This window comes from Leuciscus leuciscus (genome assembly GCF_965113295.1).
Source record: "Leuciscus leuciscus genome assembly, chromosome: 14".
Classification (NCBI taxonomy): Eukaryota; Metazoa; Chordata; class Actinopteri; order Cypriniformes; family Leuciscidae; genus Leuciscus; species Leuciscus leuciscus.
The window spans coordinates 19,745,529-19,764,346 of NC_138738.1; the positions used below are offsets into that span (position 1 = coordinate 19,745,529).

Below are 18,818 nucleotides of genomic sequence, written 5' to 3' on the forward strand. Positions count from 1 at the left end.
CAATTTATCCAGAATCGTGCAGCTCTACTCCTTAGAAACTATTTCCTGACCACTCTGGTGGGACATTTCACAGATCCCTTGGTTGCTGTGCCATCACACCAGGTAACCTGTCCATAATACAATATTATTGGTCCAAAACTTTACTCCTAATAACTAACATCAAATATCTTTTGATTTGAATGCATTCTTAATAGCTAGGGGTTAGTGGTTTAGAAAAACCTGCAATCTGAGTTTTTGTGCAATAAAAGTATGTTGGTTTTGTCAAGCCAAAATATATTTTTTCTTTCACATGGATCATGTAAATAAAGTCACTGCTCTGTCACTTGTCTGTTTGCTTAACTCTGTTTCCAGAGGCAAAATGAAAGACAGAAGCTTAAAATTCCCATCATAAGGTAGCAGAATTTCACAGAGATTGAGCTCTGCTTTTGTGATGTTTGCCATTTGTTTGTTCGCTAAACGCCAGGGAAACACTCAGAAATCAAAAAAAGCTTTTCAGTTCAGTTGTGGATCAAACTTTACAGCTTTCCATCTTGAATAAATAAACAGGCATAAAGACAGAGAAACAGTATTGCATTAACAATAAATGGGTTCAACAGCAGTTCACTTCAGGTCGTTTTTTCCTTTTTCTGGTGTTTTGAGGCATGTGTCTTCTCAATAGGTCATTTTTTCTCTTTGTTAAATCCTCTTCTGTTGACTGAATGATGAAATGAGGATGCAACCTCATTATACCTCCCACTCCTCAAACAAAGCTTTGCCCATTTTTACTTATTCACAGGGTTTTAAAGGGAAGCTTACACTAAGTCTAATCTGAAACTAGATTTTAGAAAATATGATTCTGTGCTTGTCCATGCAAAACTCACTGCCAATTGCTAGGGTGTTCTGGGTTGTTATGCTAGCATATTGCTACAGTAAGTGTTTTGTTCTGGGTCATTAATAAGTGACTGTTTCCTGCAACTCAGTGCTGCTGAAAACAGCGGCATGGGAATAGGAGTTATATTTTCCCTAAATTGTGAGCATGCCAATGGCAAGTTAAACACACATTTCTATCGAGTTTTCTTTTCGGAGTGCACAAACAGCTTATCAGTGAAGTCTGATTCATGAACAAATGTCTTCAATGAGCTAGTTATTTTAATGAATAATTTAAAAAGACTGGCAAACTCAGTCTGACAACTCCTTCACTGAATGAGCTTGCTGAATCAGACTGAATCACTTACTAAACTAAATTTTGTATTGATTTCAGTGTTTTCCGTTTTTGAAAAATCCAAATATAACAGATGAATTAAGGTTGATTAATACACATTTTCCATTGAGATGACTGGGAAAAAGTGTCCCAGTCAAACTGAATTCACCTACCTAAGCTTTGTCAAATTTAAATTACATTGGTTTTATTAATTACTAGATGCATTTTGTATGTCTTATTCACCACTGTAAAGTGACATGACTGACAGATATGTTCTATGTACAGGATGCAGATGCGATTATTCAACAAAATTGTATTATTATTATTATTATTATTTAAATGATCATAGTTGTTGGAGCCCCAATTGCCTTAGCAAACACATATCTTGAGATCGCTGCAGCTCCATGTACTTGTATGAAGCTTAAGGTCAAAGTTATATTCTTAATTGCTCTGAGTCAGTGCCAAAAATATGCTACATTTTGCCCTTGTGCCCCACAAGGAATCAAAGGTTGTATGGTTAAGGGGCCACAGGCACCTTGTTTCAATTTTTTATTATAATTTTTTTTTTTTTAGCTAAGCTGAACTGTCATGTCAGAACTGGTCTCCAGTCAGTTTAACACCATTCAACTGACTCTGACCTTCACAGACTCTCTCATCCCTCTGATAACTACCTTGTTTCTCTCTTTATGTCATCTGCAGTGGACGTAAAGTGTCTTGTGCAGGCCAGTGGCTGTCATTATGGGTGCCATCTGCAATGTTTATCATCTTAGGGAATTGTTTTAAAGGCATTGGGCTGTAATGAAAGTGTGGGATTGGTGAATGCTCTTGAACAGCAGTTTCTTGTTTAATGGGCATTTTAAAGAATTTTGTCATGGTTTTCAATCACATCTTGATTGGTAGTGATACCCAGGATTAAATGATGCCATCAAACTCTGCTACAGTTATAGTTGCAGATTGGACCATGTAAGACAGAAGTTAAAGCTCACCTTGGACAAGAGAAAGGGAGTGATAGGCCAAAACTTGGAGGACAAGGACATTTGTTTGAGCCAAACTATTGTTTCAGGTCATTAGACTGATTGAATGTGATGGAAATTGAACTGACTTGCAGAGCCAATAATAACTTTAAATTCACTGTATGGTATTGCATTGGGATATGCCGGTCCAATATGGACTTTTTTTTGTAGGATTGGGTATTAGTAAGACGAGATGCTGTACGTTACCCCATGGTTGTTACTGTTAAGCCCAAAAAGAAAAGGACCAAAAAAGCAGCACAGGGGGTTTAATGCATTATATTCCAAGTCATCTAAAGCCATTCAATTGCATTATTTGAGGATCACACAGTGTAGTTCACAGAAACCTTCCCTCCGCAACAGCTGTCAAATGTCTCAATTTAGCGTCTTCAAACGGCGTGTCGTGTTCAGTTACGACAGTTAGCATGGTACAACTTTCTCCGAGATGTACCGATGTTCCCATTATTGCATAATCTGAACATAAAGGTCTGGGCTTTTGTTTGAAATGACTACTTTGCTGTAGATTTTCTGAATGATTTGGTACTCTCTGTATGATGAGAGCACTGGAGTAGAGAACTGAATAAAACTCATTCACACAATAACTGGAATGATGCACACACAATATATATTCTCTTTGTTCTTTAACTGTTATTAACTGTAACTTCATAAAACAATTCCTTTTAAGAGAACAAAAAAAAAAGATTTCTTTCTCATTATTACAAGACTATCACAGCAGACAGATGTTTTTAAATTGTTGATCAGTCGCACATGTTCGCTTTCGTTTTTCGTCAATTCGTTTCTTTTATCAGTCTTTCTGTAGAATGCTGACTGCTTTAATAAAACCCCACTAATTGGCATATTTGTCCATATTTTAAAAAATGTGCTAAAAAAGCTGTTAGAGGTAGAGCAGGAACACAAAGAAAGCAAGAGAGAGAGTAATGAGGACTGTTAGTGCTGAGACGGTGAAGTGTCGTACAATAAATTTAGAGGTTTAATCAGGAGAGGGTGAGCCGCCTGTCAACGATATTGGCCCGTGAGACAGGCGAGTGTTTACAGAGCCAGGTGCGCTGAGATAATGTACTGCCTCCCGGCTCCTGTCCTCCATGCTCTTCCTCTATGACAGATGGGTGATAAATATGCTTGTATCTAATTAAATCAGCAGAGGTTATTGGGATCAATCCATCTCACCTGCCCCCTCCTATTGTCCTATCAGCCATTAATCTCAGCTTTGTTTTATGTTCCGATAATGTCGACACTCCAGCCTGCCTTGAATTGCATCAAGTTGATTACCACTGAGATGCCACCACCTGGCATCCTGTTTTTTTGTTTGTTTAAAATGTTAAAAAATGATTCTTTGACCTGCGACATGTGTTTCCTCTATTTAACGATGACTTCCTGCCACAAAAATACAATTTCTTTAAACAGTTGAGTATGGTTTCTGCTTAAGGGGCTTATTTTTTAACAAAATATTTGCAGGGAAAATATGCATGACATTTCTGCATAATTTGGTCAAATGTATTCTGATCTTTAAAGCTACACTGTGTAATTTAAAGGACAAGTTCGGTATTTTACACTTAAAGCCCTGTTTACAGATCGTATCTGATGAAATAGAACGGTTAAGATAAAAATTTGGACACATGCTCCTGTCCCGAGAATTTTAGGTTTATTTCGCTTTTGTGGACCTATTTTGCCAAACGCGTCACACCCGTGATTCTTCCGTTGAGAGCTTGAATAATAGACACTCCAGCCCAGTTGGTGGCGATAATGCACCTTTGCCAATTGCAAGCAAACCACGGGCATTTCATTGAATACACAGAAGAAGCAGAAGAAGAAGCGGCGGAGTAATATCGTAAAGGTGCTGCGGTCTCACAGCACGTCCTATTAAGTCAATGGAGTTGGACAAAAACTACGATAAAACCTGTTGGAATGCATCTTTTTCAGCGATTTTTGATGGAACATATCAGTGAACACCCCCTGACCACTCGGTGAGTTTCACGTCTTTGTAAACGAAAGTTTAATGTGTTTTTAGGACGGAATCTTCCAGTGCATATAGACAACCATTGTGGGGGTGGTGAGGGGAAGCGAAATAAACCTAAAATTCTCGGGACAGCAGCATGTGTCCAAATTTTAATCTTAACCGTTCTATTTCATCAGATACGATCTGTAAACAGGGCTTTAAGTGTAAAATACCGAACTTGTCCTTTAAGTTCTTAATTTAATTTAAGATTCTTAGCAAAAAACTTATGTTAACACAAATTTAGATGTGCTCATTCATGTGTAATTACTTTCACCAACTAAATTATTCTCGTAAGCGTAGAATCTACCATTCAGAATACATACGAGCGAGTCGCTCGAATGGCGGCAGCCATATTGCGCCTCCATCTTGAAAATACATTAGCCAAAGAGGGACATACCTGGAAATTCAAGCTTCGCCTTTCGCACTTTTACACACAGTGGCACCGTGACGAATGCGAGGGGGAGATTACTCGCGACTGCCGGCAGATCTCTTGACTCCGCTCACGGAGAAAATTATGTAGCCTACGCTTTAAACATTGCCTTAAACTATTAATCTCGTACAATATACAGAATAACGATAGCACTGATACTTTACTAAGATTAGCTCGCATTCGTTTGAGAACCTGATAGCTGATGTTAGCAATGAAATGGTACCAAAATAACGAAAACGTAAAACTATTATTCATTTTACATAGAGGTCATAACCTACATGTTAACTGACTAAATAACTAAATTCAATTTGTAATAGTTTTCTAAAGTAACCTCATCACTTTAAGGAACACTCATGGACGAAGTCGAACTGGAAGCCATGTTAGTCTTGGAATAATACGGCCACCATAGGAGTTCATTAAACTTAAGTTTATTAAACATACTGTATAAACATACCTTTTCACATATTTTCTCCTTATGGAGTCAAGTCAAGTCAAGTTTATTTGTATAGCGCTTTTCACAATACAGATTGTATCAAAGCAGCTTCACAGTATTCAATTTAAATAATACAACAAAGTTTGTTTCAAGAGGAATTTATTGATTGATAAAATTAAATTAAATATCCCCAAAATATCCCCAACTGAGCAAGCCAAAGGCAACAGTGGCAAGGAACCGAAAAACTCCATCAAGTGACCTAATGGTGTCCTAAAACTCCATCAGGTGACCTAATGGAGAAAAAAAAACTTGGGAGAACCCAGGCTCAGTCGGGGGCCAGTTCTCCTCTGGCATTTATGAGCTAGAGGCCGGATTGTAGTTTGAACTGTGGGATTATATGAATGCCTGGCTGAAGAGATGCGACTTTAATCTAGTTTTAAACTGGGAGAGCGAGTCTGAGCAACGAACAGTATCAGGAAGACTATTCCAGAGTTTTGGAGCCAAATGTGAAAATTATGGAGGTCAAGGAGTGCCACCTGAAAATAAAATGAAATAAAATAAATAATTAACTTTTCTAATTGTTTTAAAAGGTTTTTGTGTGTGTGTGTGTGTGTGTGTGTGTGTGTGTGTGTGTGTGTGTGTGTGTGTGTGTGTGTGTGTGTGTGTGTGTGTGCGCGTGCGTGCGTGTACAATTTTTGTTAAATGTAACCTTAAATTTCTGAATTATAATATTTACATAATTTGTATTTAATAATTTACAATTGTTTTTATCCAATTACCCATTCCTGTTTTTAAATCAATTCGCCTGTTGCATTGGCAATGTATACTGTTTTAAAAACATCCGCGATTATTTAGAGGTTTTTATTAATAAATTCATTGATTCCATCATTTGATCAAGTCACACTCGATTTGTAATCCTCCATATTTCCTAACACTGTATATTGAGACTATAAGAAAATAGCGTTAGTAAAACAAGTTAGAGTAGGTTTGTTTTCCAGTTTCAAGCAGGTAATCTTTTCCCATGTTTGAAACCCGACGGAGAAACCCATCCTCACAAGTGCAGACATGCTTTTACACATTTAAAGACTGCTGTCATCGCATTGAGAGATCTGCTCTACTGATCACATTCCTCTTATTCCAAGCACAGCTGAGTGTTCTTCCTGCTGCTCCTGCAATTGAGATGCACTTCAGTGATGTAGTTCAGTTCTGCCTCGTGAGAATAACAACAAAAGCTAGAATTCCAGCAGATAAACGTCTGATAGCGGCAGCTTTTCAACCTTCGCTACAAATAAACCAATGACTCCTCTGGAGCTTTTCTTCTGAGGAGAGGCACTGGATTAGGATACTAATAAAGGTACAGACTAGGGCATAGCTGGTGGGGAGATTGAAAAGAAATTCAGCCACTACTGAAGTGAAAGGGTGTGTACTTATTGGAGAAGGTGTATATCAAAATATTAAGTTAACAGATCTTTCTTCCTGTCCTCCGCCAAGCATGACTGTTTTGACCCCTTTCTTAACTCGTAACATGTTCATTCCTTGAAGATTAGATGAAAAGATTAGTTAAGGATTAGTTGCTGTAGTGATATATCTGCTCTGTTTGAACATTTTTAGGTTTACCTACAGAATACCCACACAACATTTATGATCTGACTGCCAGTTAATTCCAGATAAGCGCCACCTGCTGGAGATCATGAACTTGACACAATATGATTTTTATGGATAAGTGTTCAGGCAGGGTTGGTGGACATAGACGTTATTTTCTTTGTATTTTAATCGGAAAATAATGCTCAAGTGGCCCTCCACGAAGCCCCTGAAAGAGTTTAGATTTAGTCCCATAAATGCTTGTCTATTCATTCAAACCCTAAAAAAAAGAAAATTCTGTTATTACTACCCCCTTATCAAATCCATTCGATTTTTGTTCTGTGAGCACAAAAGAAGACATTTTGAAGATGTTTAAGGCGCTCTTTTCAACATCATAAAAGCATTTTGTAGATTGCAGGACAAAGAAAGTGCCGTACATTTAGCTTTTTACCAATGCCGATTTTATTTTCAGCTTCTCAATTCTTAAAAGTTGTTCATTTGTGAAGATTATCTTGATGAACAAAACATGAATGAATCGTGTATTATTTATATATATATATATATATATATATATATATATATATATATATATATATATATTCCTTTTTATTTTCCTCACAGCTTATTTTCTACAATAATCCAAAAGCCAATGGATAAAAAAATTAATTGTGTATTTGTGTACCAGGACTGACTGACTTCTGGATTTGCCAAAAAAAAGTGATCACTGCAGCACTCATAATTTACACTAATAACAAGATGAGTCGTCATCATTTTATTTAAAAAGTCCAGTTTGTATCCCCATCAGATAATGTTACTGATATAGAGATGTGGACAACAGTTGATCATTAGTGGATGAAACGCCTCCAGGAAACCTGCTGAGCCTTCATGAGGGAAAGCATTCCCAAAACCCCTGCCAATTACACAGCCACCTGTCCTGGTAGCAGGATGCTGCCCTCTGCTGTGCAGAACGGAAACCAGAAAGAGCGAGAGATGCGCGTAGATTTTAATGAGCTCCCATCAGACCTTGGTTTCATTCCAAAAGCAAAAACACCTCAAACAGCTTCACTTGTAATTATGCATCCTCCTCTAAAACACCATCAAAGGCTTAATCACCTGGAAAGGTGATTGTGTGTCAGGAAAGAGCGGGTTGTTTTACTAATTAAGACGAACAATGCAAGCGTGCCTGCTATAACCTTTCCCTCTGTACTTCTGCTGGGAGAAGAGCTGAGCTTTTCCCCTCCATCAGATTGATGAAAAGTGTAAGATGCATGAGTGAGAGAAATGCATTCCTGCTGTGATTATGTAAAGATGCTGGAGGGAGTTGGATCTATAATGGACGCTATGCTCAATGACACGACTGTGCCGTCTCCATCCCTCTCCATTATGAGCAGATTCAGCCTTCTGTTAGTGTTGCAGAGGACATACACACAGCTCCAGTTTCAGGCTTTATCACTTCTTGCCTATTACACCCGCAACCTTCTGTCTATGATGCCTTTTTCACTTGAGCCGAGCTTTATGCTGAGACAAATAGCATGGCCAAACTAAATGATGCCATTATAATCTTATTATATATGCTGTTAATGATTATAAATATATATAAATCTTAATGACATCAAACTTTTGAACAGTAGTGTGCATGTACATAAATATATATAAATTTTTTTTATATTATTTGTATTGTATTGTTCAACATTTTTATTATTAGCTGCTTTTAGTGTTATGGCACTGCTGTCTGCCATTCAGGATTGTAGTGGTGAGGATGTGTTTGGGGAGTGTTCTAGTTTGGGTGTTTTGTGTCAATCACAGTGTAGACGGCGCTGTTGATTTGAAGAGAGTGTCCTAGTTTTGTCGTGTAGATGTGATGTCAGGCCGAGTGTGGTTAGGGTCCTCAGCGGTGGAGGATGTTTTAGAGCAGTACAGCTGATGCACAGAGGCTTGTTAAGACTTGATCAATATTTTAAGTGGCTTATTTAATGCACTAGTAGGCGTGCACTGTTGAAGACTGATGAGTCTATTAGCAAACTGAGTTTTGCATAATTGCTGTGTGGAAAATGAGTGTTTGATATAGTGCGATGACTGGGGAAAGATTTCATTATTTTTTGCTTGGCTTTTGTTTGGCAGGATTGCTGTGCATTTCTATTACAAGCACATTGAGCGTAAAATTCCACTCTGTTATTTAGTTGATTTACACTCCAGAAGATATGCTATTTTAAACTTTATCTGTTAAAATATAAATATTTTTAAAAGATAGTCCACCCAAAAATGGAATGCTGTGGAATGTAAAAAGATATTTTGAAGAATGTTGGGAACCAAACAGTTTTGGTTCTGATTGGTATGGACAACAAAATGCAATGTAATTAATTGAAACTGTTTGGTTTTCCAACATTCTTCTAAATATTTTTTTGTTCCACAGAAGAGGAAAAATGCGGGTTTGGAAAAAAAGAGGGTGAGTAAATGTTGACAGAATTTTCATTTTGGGTGAACTAACCATTATTTTAACTACTTATTTAATTATTTGAATTAAAAATGTATTACAATGCACAAAATCACTGGCATGCCCACATTTTCTTTTTGTGTTCTGGTAGAGTGATGCATCAGATAGTATACAGATTAAGTTTGTATTTATTAATTAATTTAGGAAATGGTATTGTAAATGGCACTTTAATATTTGGTGTTTCCATACTCTCTTGGCTTCATGTGAACCACAGGAGAATTCTTGTTTTGTTGTTGAGTGTTGGTCCCTCATGAGACACACAGTTAGTAAAAATAAAGGTCCTTTGTTGGCATTGATGGTTCCATAAAAATCCTTTAAGATCAATGGCACCTTTCCATTCCACAAAAAGTTCTTAATAGTAGAAAAAGCTTCTTTAGATTTTTTAAATGTCCTTCACACTTAAAGGTATAGCGGAGGATTTTCCCGAATTTTAGAAAAGAACCGCCCTCTCCACTTTTTGGAGTGCACATGCGCAACACTCTACCTGCTCCCAAGAGGGAACGCCTACTAAACGCTAGCATCGCTAATCATAGCTTACATTAACTTTTACTAGCAGTGATTTTAAATGGACTTCTCCAAATAGCATGCCAAACGTTACCTGTCAAGTAGAAACTTCGCGACTGAGGCATCAGTGGGAACTCCAACCTGTGCTTTTAGCGCACACCAGCGTGTGAAATATTCTCCCAAAAACACTGGTCTTGTTTCTTTCTTCTGAGGCCTTTCTCTTCTTGTCATACAATTCGTAGACACTTTTTCTCTTGCGACCCTCAGACATTTTGAAAAAAACCCGGTGAGAACGGCGAGCTTCAATGAATGGCTGAAACCATACAGTAGCTCACCACACACATACACCTGAAAGTGCGCATGCGCAGAAAGGACGAGCACGTACGACGGCCTTATGTAAACATATCACCAGAATGATTGACAATTAGGAGGACCAATAGTCTTGATGATCCACCCGGAAAAAGAAAATCCTCCACTATATAAATGGAAAATAAAATGGTTATTTTAGAACTGATCACTGAAAGGTTCTTTTTGGAACCAAAGAGTGGTTCTTCAATGGCATTGTGAAAACCCCCGTTTTGGAATCTTTATTTTTAAGAGTGCACTTGTGTCTTTTGAAAGCACCTCCAGGGCACAGAAGAATTGTGAGCTGTGCTCGCTTTATATGGAAGAGGGTGTCCAGCTCAGACCACACAGCCTTTAACTGTTTGGTCAGAAACGACAGATTGATAGGCTAAAATATACTGTAGAACATTGAATCTTATTGGTGACCCACTGTCCTTCACGCGGGACAACCACTGAGCTTCATGAACAATGTGCCTTCCTTCTGTGGCAGGTTTTGAAGATTGGAAACATCTGCCAAACTCAGATGTGTTATAGTTGAAAATGTATTTGTTTGTTTGTTTGTTTATTTATTTATGAAAAACATTGCAGTTCCATTTTAAGGAAAGCATATATGTCTTAAAAAATATTTAGCGATACACTGATGTGGAAATTTTGGTCGATGCAGTTGACTGATAATTATTTGTTTAATTATTCATTTTTATGTTTTTATTTATGTGTGGAGCTGATTTTGAAATAGATTCTATATTCAGGCTTTAGATTTTAGAATTTGTAAACTCTTCATCATACATTGGTGAGTTGTGTAAATGTGTAGACTCTGTCGTCAGCGTCTTTAGCGTCAATTGCTGTAGCTCACAGAATTTAACTGAAAACCTATAAAATACGAAAAAGTACATTATCAGCAGAAAACATATAGGGAAAAAAGTAGATTTTCAAAGCTATCCTCTCTGAACATGTATAAACAAGTGGTTCTCAAATGGTGATTTAGTTCTGATTTAAATCATTATAGGCCTACATAGGGTAATTACAATATTTATACAATTATTACTTTATTCTATATATTTTGTGTTGTGTGTTACTTTACACTGATTTTTTTAAACAGAAAGCTGAGTGATTTTATGGTGCAGAATTCTCCTGTCTTAATACCGGCAGTGAAGTTATTGTGTTTGAGTGTGTGTGTGTGTGTACATAAAGAAAAACACGCTCTGCTGCTGAAACTGCTTGCTTTGTTTTCCCTTCTCGCTCCATTATTCAGGCTTTTCATCCTGCTGCTGTTTTCTGTCACCTAAATCAACAGGTGGCTGAAGGGCCTATTGGGAACCTTTACAGATCTTTAGCTGCCCCTGATTTGTAGGCTGTAGTCTCTCTCTCTTGTTTTCCAACTACCTGCATTGTAATATTGCATATTCTTGTTACAGTATGTGCTTGCTGTCCTTTGGAATTACTAGTACTTTGGAACTGTAGTCAGTTCTCCATAAAATGAAACTTCGATCATCTTGCTTATAAGAGTATTTTAAATATAGAAAAAATACACACTGTATCTTTAATGCCATGTTTATTACAATCTACGGTCAAATTAACTCAATTTATTTCTAAATGTCAGGCATAACATGGCATAATGAAGTGTTTGAGATGCTTTTTTTAAAATGTGTACAAGGATGACCTGAACAATGCTTTGTTTTTTTTTACCCTAATGAAGTATGACTGTAGAAATTCTACAATAACTTATTTATATTTTTAGGTGTTGTTTGATATAAATAAAAAATAAATATGAAAATTCTTCTTTCTCCTGCAGAGCGCACCATGGCCAGACACGAGGTGCGAGAGGTGGAGCATAGACTGACGCGGGACAGTCTGCGGGACTCTCCAGCATTGCCTGAGATTGAGGATCTGGTCATCATCTATAACCGTGTGCCCAAGACTGCCAGCACCTCCTTCACCAACATCGCATACGACCTGTGTGGAAAGAACCGCTTCCATGTTCTCCACATCAACACCACAAAGAACAATCCGGTCATGTCCCTGCAGGACCAGGTAACATGTCCATTACACCAGCTTGGTTCTTCCACACCAAACTCATCCAACCATGCCTTTATGAACCTTGATTTGTGCACTGTGGCACAGTCATGATGGAATGGTTAAGGGCCTTCCCCAAACTGTTCCCACAAAGTTGGAACTTATCGGAAATGGCTTGGTATGCTGAAGCATTAAGATTTCACCTTCACTAGAAGTAAGGGGCCTTGCCCAACCCCTGAAAAACAGCCCCATACCATTATATCTCCTCCACCAAATTTTGCAGTTGGCACAATGCAGTCAGGCAGGTAATGTTCTCCTGGCATCTGCCGAACTCAGACTCGTCCATCAGACTGACAAACAGAGAAGCGTGATTCGTCACTTCACAAAACACGTTGACAGAAAGCGATGCATAAGGATGTAGTGTAACGACGCCCAGTTCCAGGAATGCACTAATATTTTGTTGGTAGTACCAGTTTGCAACAATTACTAGTTGACACCAAGTTGTCAACACTTCGGAAAAAATTATAATTTGTCGTTACACTACATCCTTATGCATCGCTTTCTGCCAGGACTTTTACGTGCTTTTCCCAAATCACGGAAGTGACCTCGACGTCCGGGTTAGCGGTAGCATAAGCCATCAGGCAAGTGTTATTTAAATAAACTCCTGATGTACTTACAAACTTTCCAATGCCTCGTTTTATGAGTACAGAACCTATTTGTTCTACTGTAGAAGTTTGGTACCATTCTGGGCATTATTAGTGGGGTAATTTATGAGATACAACCTTGGATCCATTCGATTGATATCTCTAAATAAGCTCTAACTTGAATAATGTTCGACCGAGGGAAAAAAGACTTCTGGGGGGGGTGTTTGGCTCGAGGTCATGGTGCAAAGGACCCTAGGTTGATTTTACTCCGAACCATCGCTTTAAGTATACTCACAGGTGATCAGAGTTGTAAAAAATGGCATTCATTTTTAAAAATGCTTACAAGATAATTATATAGCCAGCCAATAGCTGTGAATATGCACATTTTACAGAAACACCTGTGCATTTTGGACCGAGTGCAGAGGTCTAGGGCATTTGTACTTATGAGATTGTGATGATCTTTTGCTCAATTTACACTCTGACAGGCCAGGTGATGTCAGCGCAGCGGCCCTGTGTTTCTGTCGCACACTTTCTCTAACAAGCCTTCTCATCTCTGGCTCCACCTTCATTATTCATATCCTACTGTCAATATCCACACTGCTGCTGTGCCTTTGTGTGACAAACAGTGTTGAACAAGCTGAACCCAGAGAGAAAAAGAAGAACAAGGGGGGAAAAGAATGAAGCACAGATTTTGTTGACAAAAGCAAAGAAATACAATTCTCTATTCATCATATGTATTGTTACATAGAGGAACGTGTTGTCAGCTAACGGAAATCAATCTCGGGTTTTGACGAATGCACCTGTTTTATTTGCAGGGTTGAAAGTGTTGCCTTCAACAAAAAGCATTCCTGCATCATTTTGACCTCACAAGTGTCAACGTTATTCAACTCAGCGTGTGGCTGTGTCGGACTGCGATCATGAGCATACGTTTGGATTTGTATTCATGTCATCTTGTCATCTGCAAAATAAAATGCCTTGGAGCATTGGGAGGGAAGGTGTTACTTGTGGGCAATTCTGCCATGGTAATATCTAGTCTAGCTTTCAACAAAGCCTGTCGACGGTGCAGGAGGTACAACCTTTCCCCTCCCAGGGGAGTTTAGCTGTGGGACTATGGGGAGGATGTTTGGAGAAAACATTGCTGAAATGTGTTTGTCTGGTTTGTATTAAGTATTCACCTGGCTGATTTGTTCAGCAGACTGTGACAGATGCAGGACGTCAGTGCGAGATTGTTATTTGAGATTTGGATATCGTTGATGCTTGAATGATGGAGGCATATCACACATGCATTAAAATAAATTTAGTGGTTTATAAACTGTGCACAGGGACAAATCGAATGTGTTATCTTGTGCTTACAGATGAGGTTTGTAAGGAACGTGACATCCTGGCGAGAAATGAAACCAGGTTTCTACCACGGCCATGTCGCCTACTTGGACTTTACAAAGTGAGTTTTTGCTGTATTCATATAAAACCATCACAACAATTACTGTAAGCAATTGCCTTAGTAAATTAATTGTTGTCTGTGCCTGAAAAAGAGAGGTCCATCAGACCAGCTACATAATTGACTGATGTGAGAAGAAGAGATACATTTAGGTGCTTCTGCACTCTAGTGGTTAAAAATGGAACAAGCCTTTATTTTGGAACATGCTTATCAATGGAATGGAAGTCTGAAACACTGAATATTTTATTTTGTATGTATGGAGTTTGTGCTGCTGTCATGAAAGGAAAAGAAACGTATCAAAAATTAAGAAATTCTTACATTTGTAGTAGTAGTAGTAGTAGTAGACAAGGCTTAAGCCTAGTCTCAGACTAAAATGCATGTTTGAGCTGTCTTGACTGAAAGCAACTTGTACTGACAAATCTTAAAACATGTCAGTGCCATTGTTTTGTCTCAAGATTAATTTGAGTAATGTTTTTGTTCATTTTTTTGTATAGCTACTTAAATCGGGTCTCGTGTCACAGAAACAAGCTTATAAATCATACAGAAAACTTTTTTTTTTCTTCTTTTTTTTAAATGTAAAAATGCTGAAAGTTTTGTGTGATGGGAAGGTTTAAAGGTAGGGTTAGTGTAAGGGAATAGAATATATAGTTTGTACAGTATAAAACCATTACGTCTATGGAGAGTCCCCACAAAGATAATAAACCAGACATCTATTTGTGTATAATATATATTTTTCCCAAATAGGTTTGGGATCAAGGGGAAGCCGGTTTACATCAACATCGTACGGGACCCCATCGAGAGGTTGGTGTCTTACTACTATTTTCTCCGATTTGGAGATGATTATCGGCCAGGTCTCAGACGGAGAAAGCAGGGCGACAAAAAGGTATTGTATTTGAAGGTTTTTATCTCTTAATATTTGATAATGCCTCCATTATGAAAAGTAACATTTCATGTTCTCACCATACGAATGCTGACATGCAACGTGTGTGACTGTGTTTCAGACGTTTGATGAGTGTGTGTCGTCAGGAGGTTCTGATTGCACTCCTGAGAAGCTTTGGTTACAGATCCCGTTCTTCTGTGGCCATTACTCAGAGTGTTGGTGGGTAATATGAGCAGTCTGCAGCCTGTTACTCTGCTTTTCATTTAATGCTCTTTCCCATTACATTAATTGATTGAATCACCCATTACTGATTTGTTCTCAACTGTGTAGGAGCTGGAATTGATCTTGTGTGTCTGTGTGTGCAGGAATGTTGGTAGTAAATGGGCTCTCGAGCAGGCCAAGTATAATTTGGTGAATGAGTATCTGCTAGTGGGAGTGACTGAGGAGCTGGAGGATTTTATCATGATGCTCGAGGCAGCGCTACCACGTTTCTTCAGAGGAGCAACTGAGCTCTACCGCACAGGTACTTGATCCGAATAGGTCAACCATCCACTCAATGTTTTCATTCCAAAGCTGACTTACTTTCTTCTATGTAACACAAAAGGTGAATATAATAGCTTTGTGAGAAGAACAGCCTGTTCAAATTCAAATTCATGGCACATCTATGAAAGTCCATGAGAGAAGTTCCTTAAAAGGGATATTTCACCCAAACATTTAAATTTGCTTTGAATTTACTCACCCCCAGACCATCCAAGATGTAGGTGACTTTTTTTCTTCTTCAGTAGAACAGTAAATACGATTTTTAGCTGAAACCGTGTTCCTCTGTGATTCAAATTCTGGAAGTCAATGGGTGTCGTCACTTTGAGATAAAAAAAACAAACATATGCAGACAAATAAAATGAATACCCGTGGCTCCTGATGATACATTGAGGTATTAAGAAGCGAAACGATCAGTCTATGCAAGAAACTGATCATTATTTACAACATTATTACCTGTAATCCACAGCCTCGGCAAACCGTCCCGAGCGCGTTCATGGCAGTCTGGAGCACGAGCTTCCTTTCACTTTTTTTTTTTTTGTAACGTTATTATAAACATTTGCTGTCACTTTAATGCATCCATGCTGAATAAAATAATACATTTCTTTAAACAAAAAAATCTTACCGATTGCAGTGTGCATAAAGCAGATTACACACCAAATGCTATTTATTATGTTTTTCTACCAGCACTAAAAATCTTCCCGTTTCTGTTAGGAAATGAAAATAAAGAAATTTGAAATTGCTTAACATAATATATATATATTTTTTAACCAAAATCACTTTAACATGCATCACTATAATAATTATATCATCGTATTTTTTAGCTCATATTTAACATGTGATGTTAAAATTCAATATATTTGCTATTAAAAGGCCCCTCATGTGTTTGTCTTATTCAGCATAAAAATAAAAAAAGTATGATACTAACCAGTAAAACCTCTTGAGTGACCTGCTGTCTTTGACTTCAATTGCAGGTAAGAAGTCTCACTTGAGGAAAACGAGCGAGAAGAAACCTCCTACTAAAGAGTCCATCTCAAAGCTGCAGCAGTCCAACATATGGAAGATGGAGAACGAGTTCTATGAGTTTGCGCTGGAACAGTTTCAGTTTGTGCGCGCTCACAGCGTCAGGGAAAAAGATGGAGAGCTTTACCTGCTGGCTCAGAACTTCTTCTACGAGAAAATCTATCCAAAAGTAAACTAGAGTATGCATTATCACGGTCCATGTGTCGTTCGGCCTGTTCATGTACTGTTCTGTCACTTTCACTGGGAAGAGAAGAAGAGGACGTCAAGAAATGTGGACACAAAATCCTGGAGGTCCTAGACTAGAGGTGGTGAGGGTTTTAGAGCCTGTTTTTTTTAGTTCGTTTTTTTTTTTTTTTGAGAGAGAGAGAGACTTTACGCAGTGCTGACCACGACTCTCTGTATCAAGTCTCTTTGAGCCCAGTATCTTTTTATGGACTTTCACAGCAGTGAAAACACTTGTGACATAAACATCACATTTTCACATTATTCATCATGCCTTCCAAAAGAAAATGACAGAAGCTTTTTTGGCCATCAGTCATTGTTGTGAAATATGAATTTTGAACAGGGTCAAAAGGGGTACTTTTTGTACCAGGCATTTGGTACATTAGGAGCACCTCCTTATTTTACTACTAACTGTGGTTTTGTGAATTCTTATCACTTTCTTGCATTGTGTATATTGATTTTTAATAGAATGCCATGAACAGTGTTTACAGACTTTAGTAAAGGTATTGTAGCCTAGCCGGAGGTTAGAAAGTGGTGAAACAGATTTCATATCTGTACAAATTGTATTTACGTGTATATTTTATGTAATTGGACCAAATGGTTGAGTAGAGTTTAAAATTAGATAATAGACTTCTTTTTGAGAAACCCACTGGTGCTTGCTTTCTTTTCTATTGCTCATTTTTTCCATCACAACTCCTGTAGACTCTAAAATAATGAAATAGAAGTTGCACTGTCCGTATACTTTCAAGTACAGAGACTGTTTTGAATGGAAGATCATGACCTCCATGATCCTGTTTCTCAGTCCAGATCTGGTTCCTTGAGTCTTAACTACTGGTATCAACTTGTAGCGGTCAGGACCATGTTCTCAACAGACGGCCACCCTCTCAGAAGTCTGAATTATTATAGTGTGTTCTACCAGAAGATATGGAAAAAAAGAAAAGGTTTAAACCAACATTAGTTGTACACTCAATAGTGCCTTCATGAATCATTTATCCCACCCTGGTTTCAGCAGTTGTTCGGATCATTTAAACAATGTCTGTGTTTTAAACTTTTAAAGATGCCAGCTTTCCTTTTTTATTTTTGGGTTCTTCCCTTATATTTTGGGTCCTTTATCTTTCGTTATCTTTTTTTTATTTTATAAACTGTCTCAAAGCATTTCAAATAAACGTAACTGTCTGTGAGACCATGTTGTTTTGAGGATGCTTAGTTTCTCTTACAAACAACAATTCATTCAGGTTTTCAAACAGTGATATACATGTATATAATATGTGTTTTCTAGGACTGTCAAAGTTAATGTGTTACAATAAGACATCAGTTAAATATTAAACATGTTAAAGTTGTACTTATTTACTGATTTATCAAATATCCTATTATCCTATTAATTCATCGTGTGTTAAGGGTTGCTTAATATGATTTTAGGAAAACTGGAACCGATTCTTCTTTGATTAAATTGAAAATTAAAAAGAACATTTATTTAAAATATAAATGTTTTGTAAGAATTTAAACTTCCTGCCTGTCACTTGTGATCAAATTAATGTATCCCAGCTGAACAAAAGTATTAATTTCCTTCCAAAAAAATATGTAGGCCTATATATAATTTTTTTTTTTTTTTTTTTTTTTTTGCTGAGCCCAAATTTTGAATGGCAGTATGTTTATTATATGTTTATTTATTTACTTATATTTTATATATTACAAAACCATACAGATTTGGTCATATATTATTATTAGTAGTAGTAGTGATACCGGTATTTTCTTTATAATATCATTAATAATGTGCATGAATGCCCATGCACCGTCTATTTTCAGATCCCGGTAAAGAGACATAAAATTGGTTATGAGCAGAATTTCACATTGACTTTAAAGGTCCCATGACATGAAATGTTCACTTTCTGCGGTTTTTTAACATTAATATGAGTTCCCCTAGCCTGTATATGGTCCCCAAGTTTCTAAAAATTTCAATCGGTGTAAATCTAGCTTTTGCTATCTTTCTCTGCCTTTGAGAAAATGGAGGCTCATACGCGCTGATCTTGAATCTCCTCCTTTTGACGTCATAAGGAGGAAATGTTA

General features: G+C 37.5%; 1 protein-coding gene and 1 long non-coding RNA gene across 2 annotated transcripts in view; both read left to right on the forward strand.

Moving 5' to 3' along the window:
• Positions 1-17,937, forward strand: part of hs2st1b (heparan sulfate 2-O-sulfotransferase 1b) — a 72,166-nt gene extending 54,229 nt beyond the window's left edge. Inside the window, exons 2-7 of the mRNA XM_082136976.1 lie at positions 11,787-12,025; positions 14,007-14,092; positions 14,834-14,972; positions 15,091-15,188; positions 15,335-15,492; positions 16,481-17,937. Of these exons, the coding sequence (XP_081993102.1) occupies positions 11,787-12,025; positions 14,007-14,092; positions 14,834-14,972; positions 15,091-15,188; positions 15,335-15,492; positions 16,481-16,707 (947 nt within the window). The 3' untranslated portion in view covers positions 16,708-17,937. The remainder of the gene's footprint in view (positions 1-11,786; positions 12,026-14,006; positions 14,093-14,833; positions 14,973-15,090; positions 15,189-15,334; positions 15,493-16,480) is intronic.
• Positions 2,810-7,096, forward strand: LOC309474515. The gene is made up of 3 exons (XR_014197352.1): positions 2,810-3,753; positions 4,424-5,127; positions 5,601-7,096. It is a non-coding gene; the product is annotated as an uncharacterized lncRNA (long non-coding RNA).
• Positions 17,938-18,818: the final 881 nt, after the last annotated feature.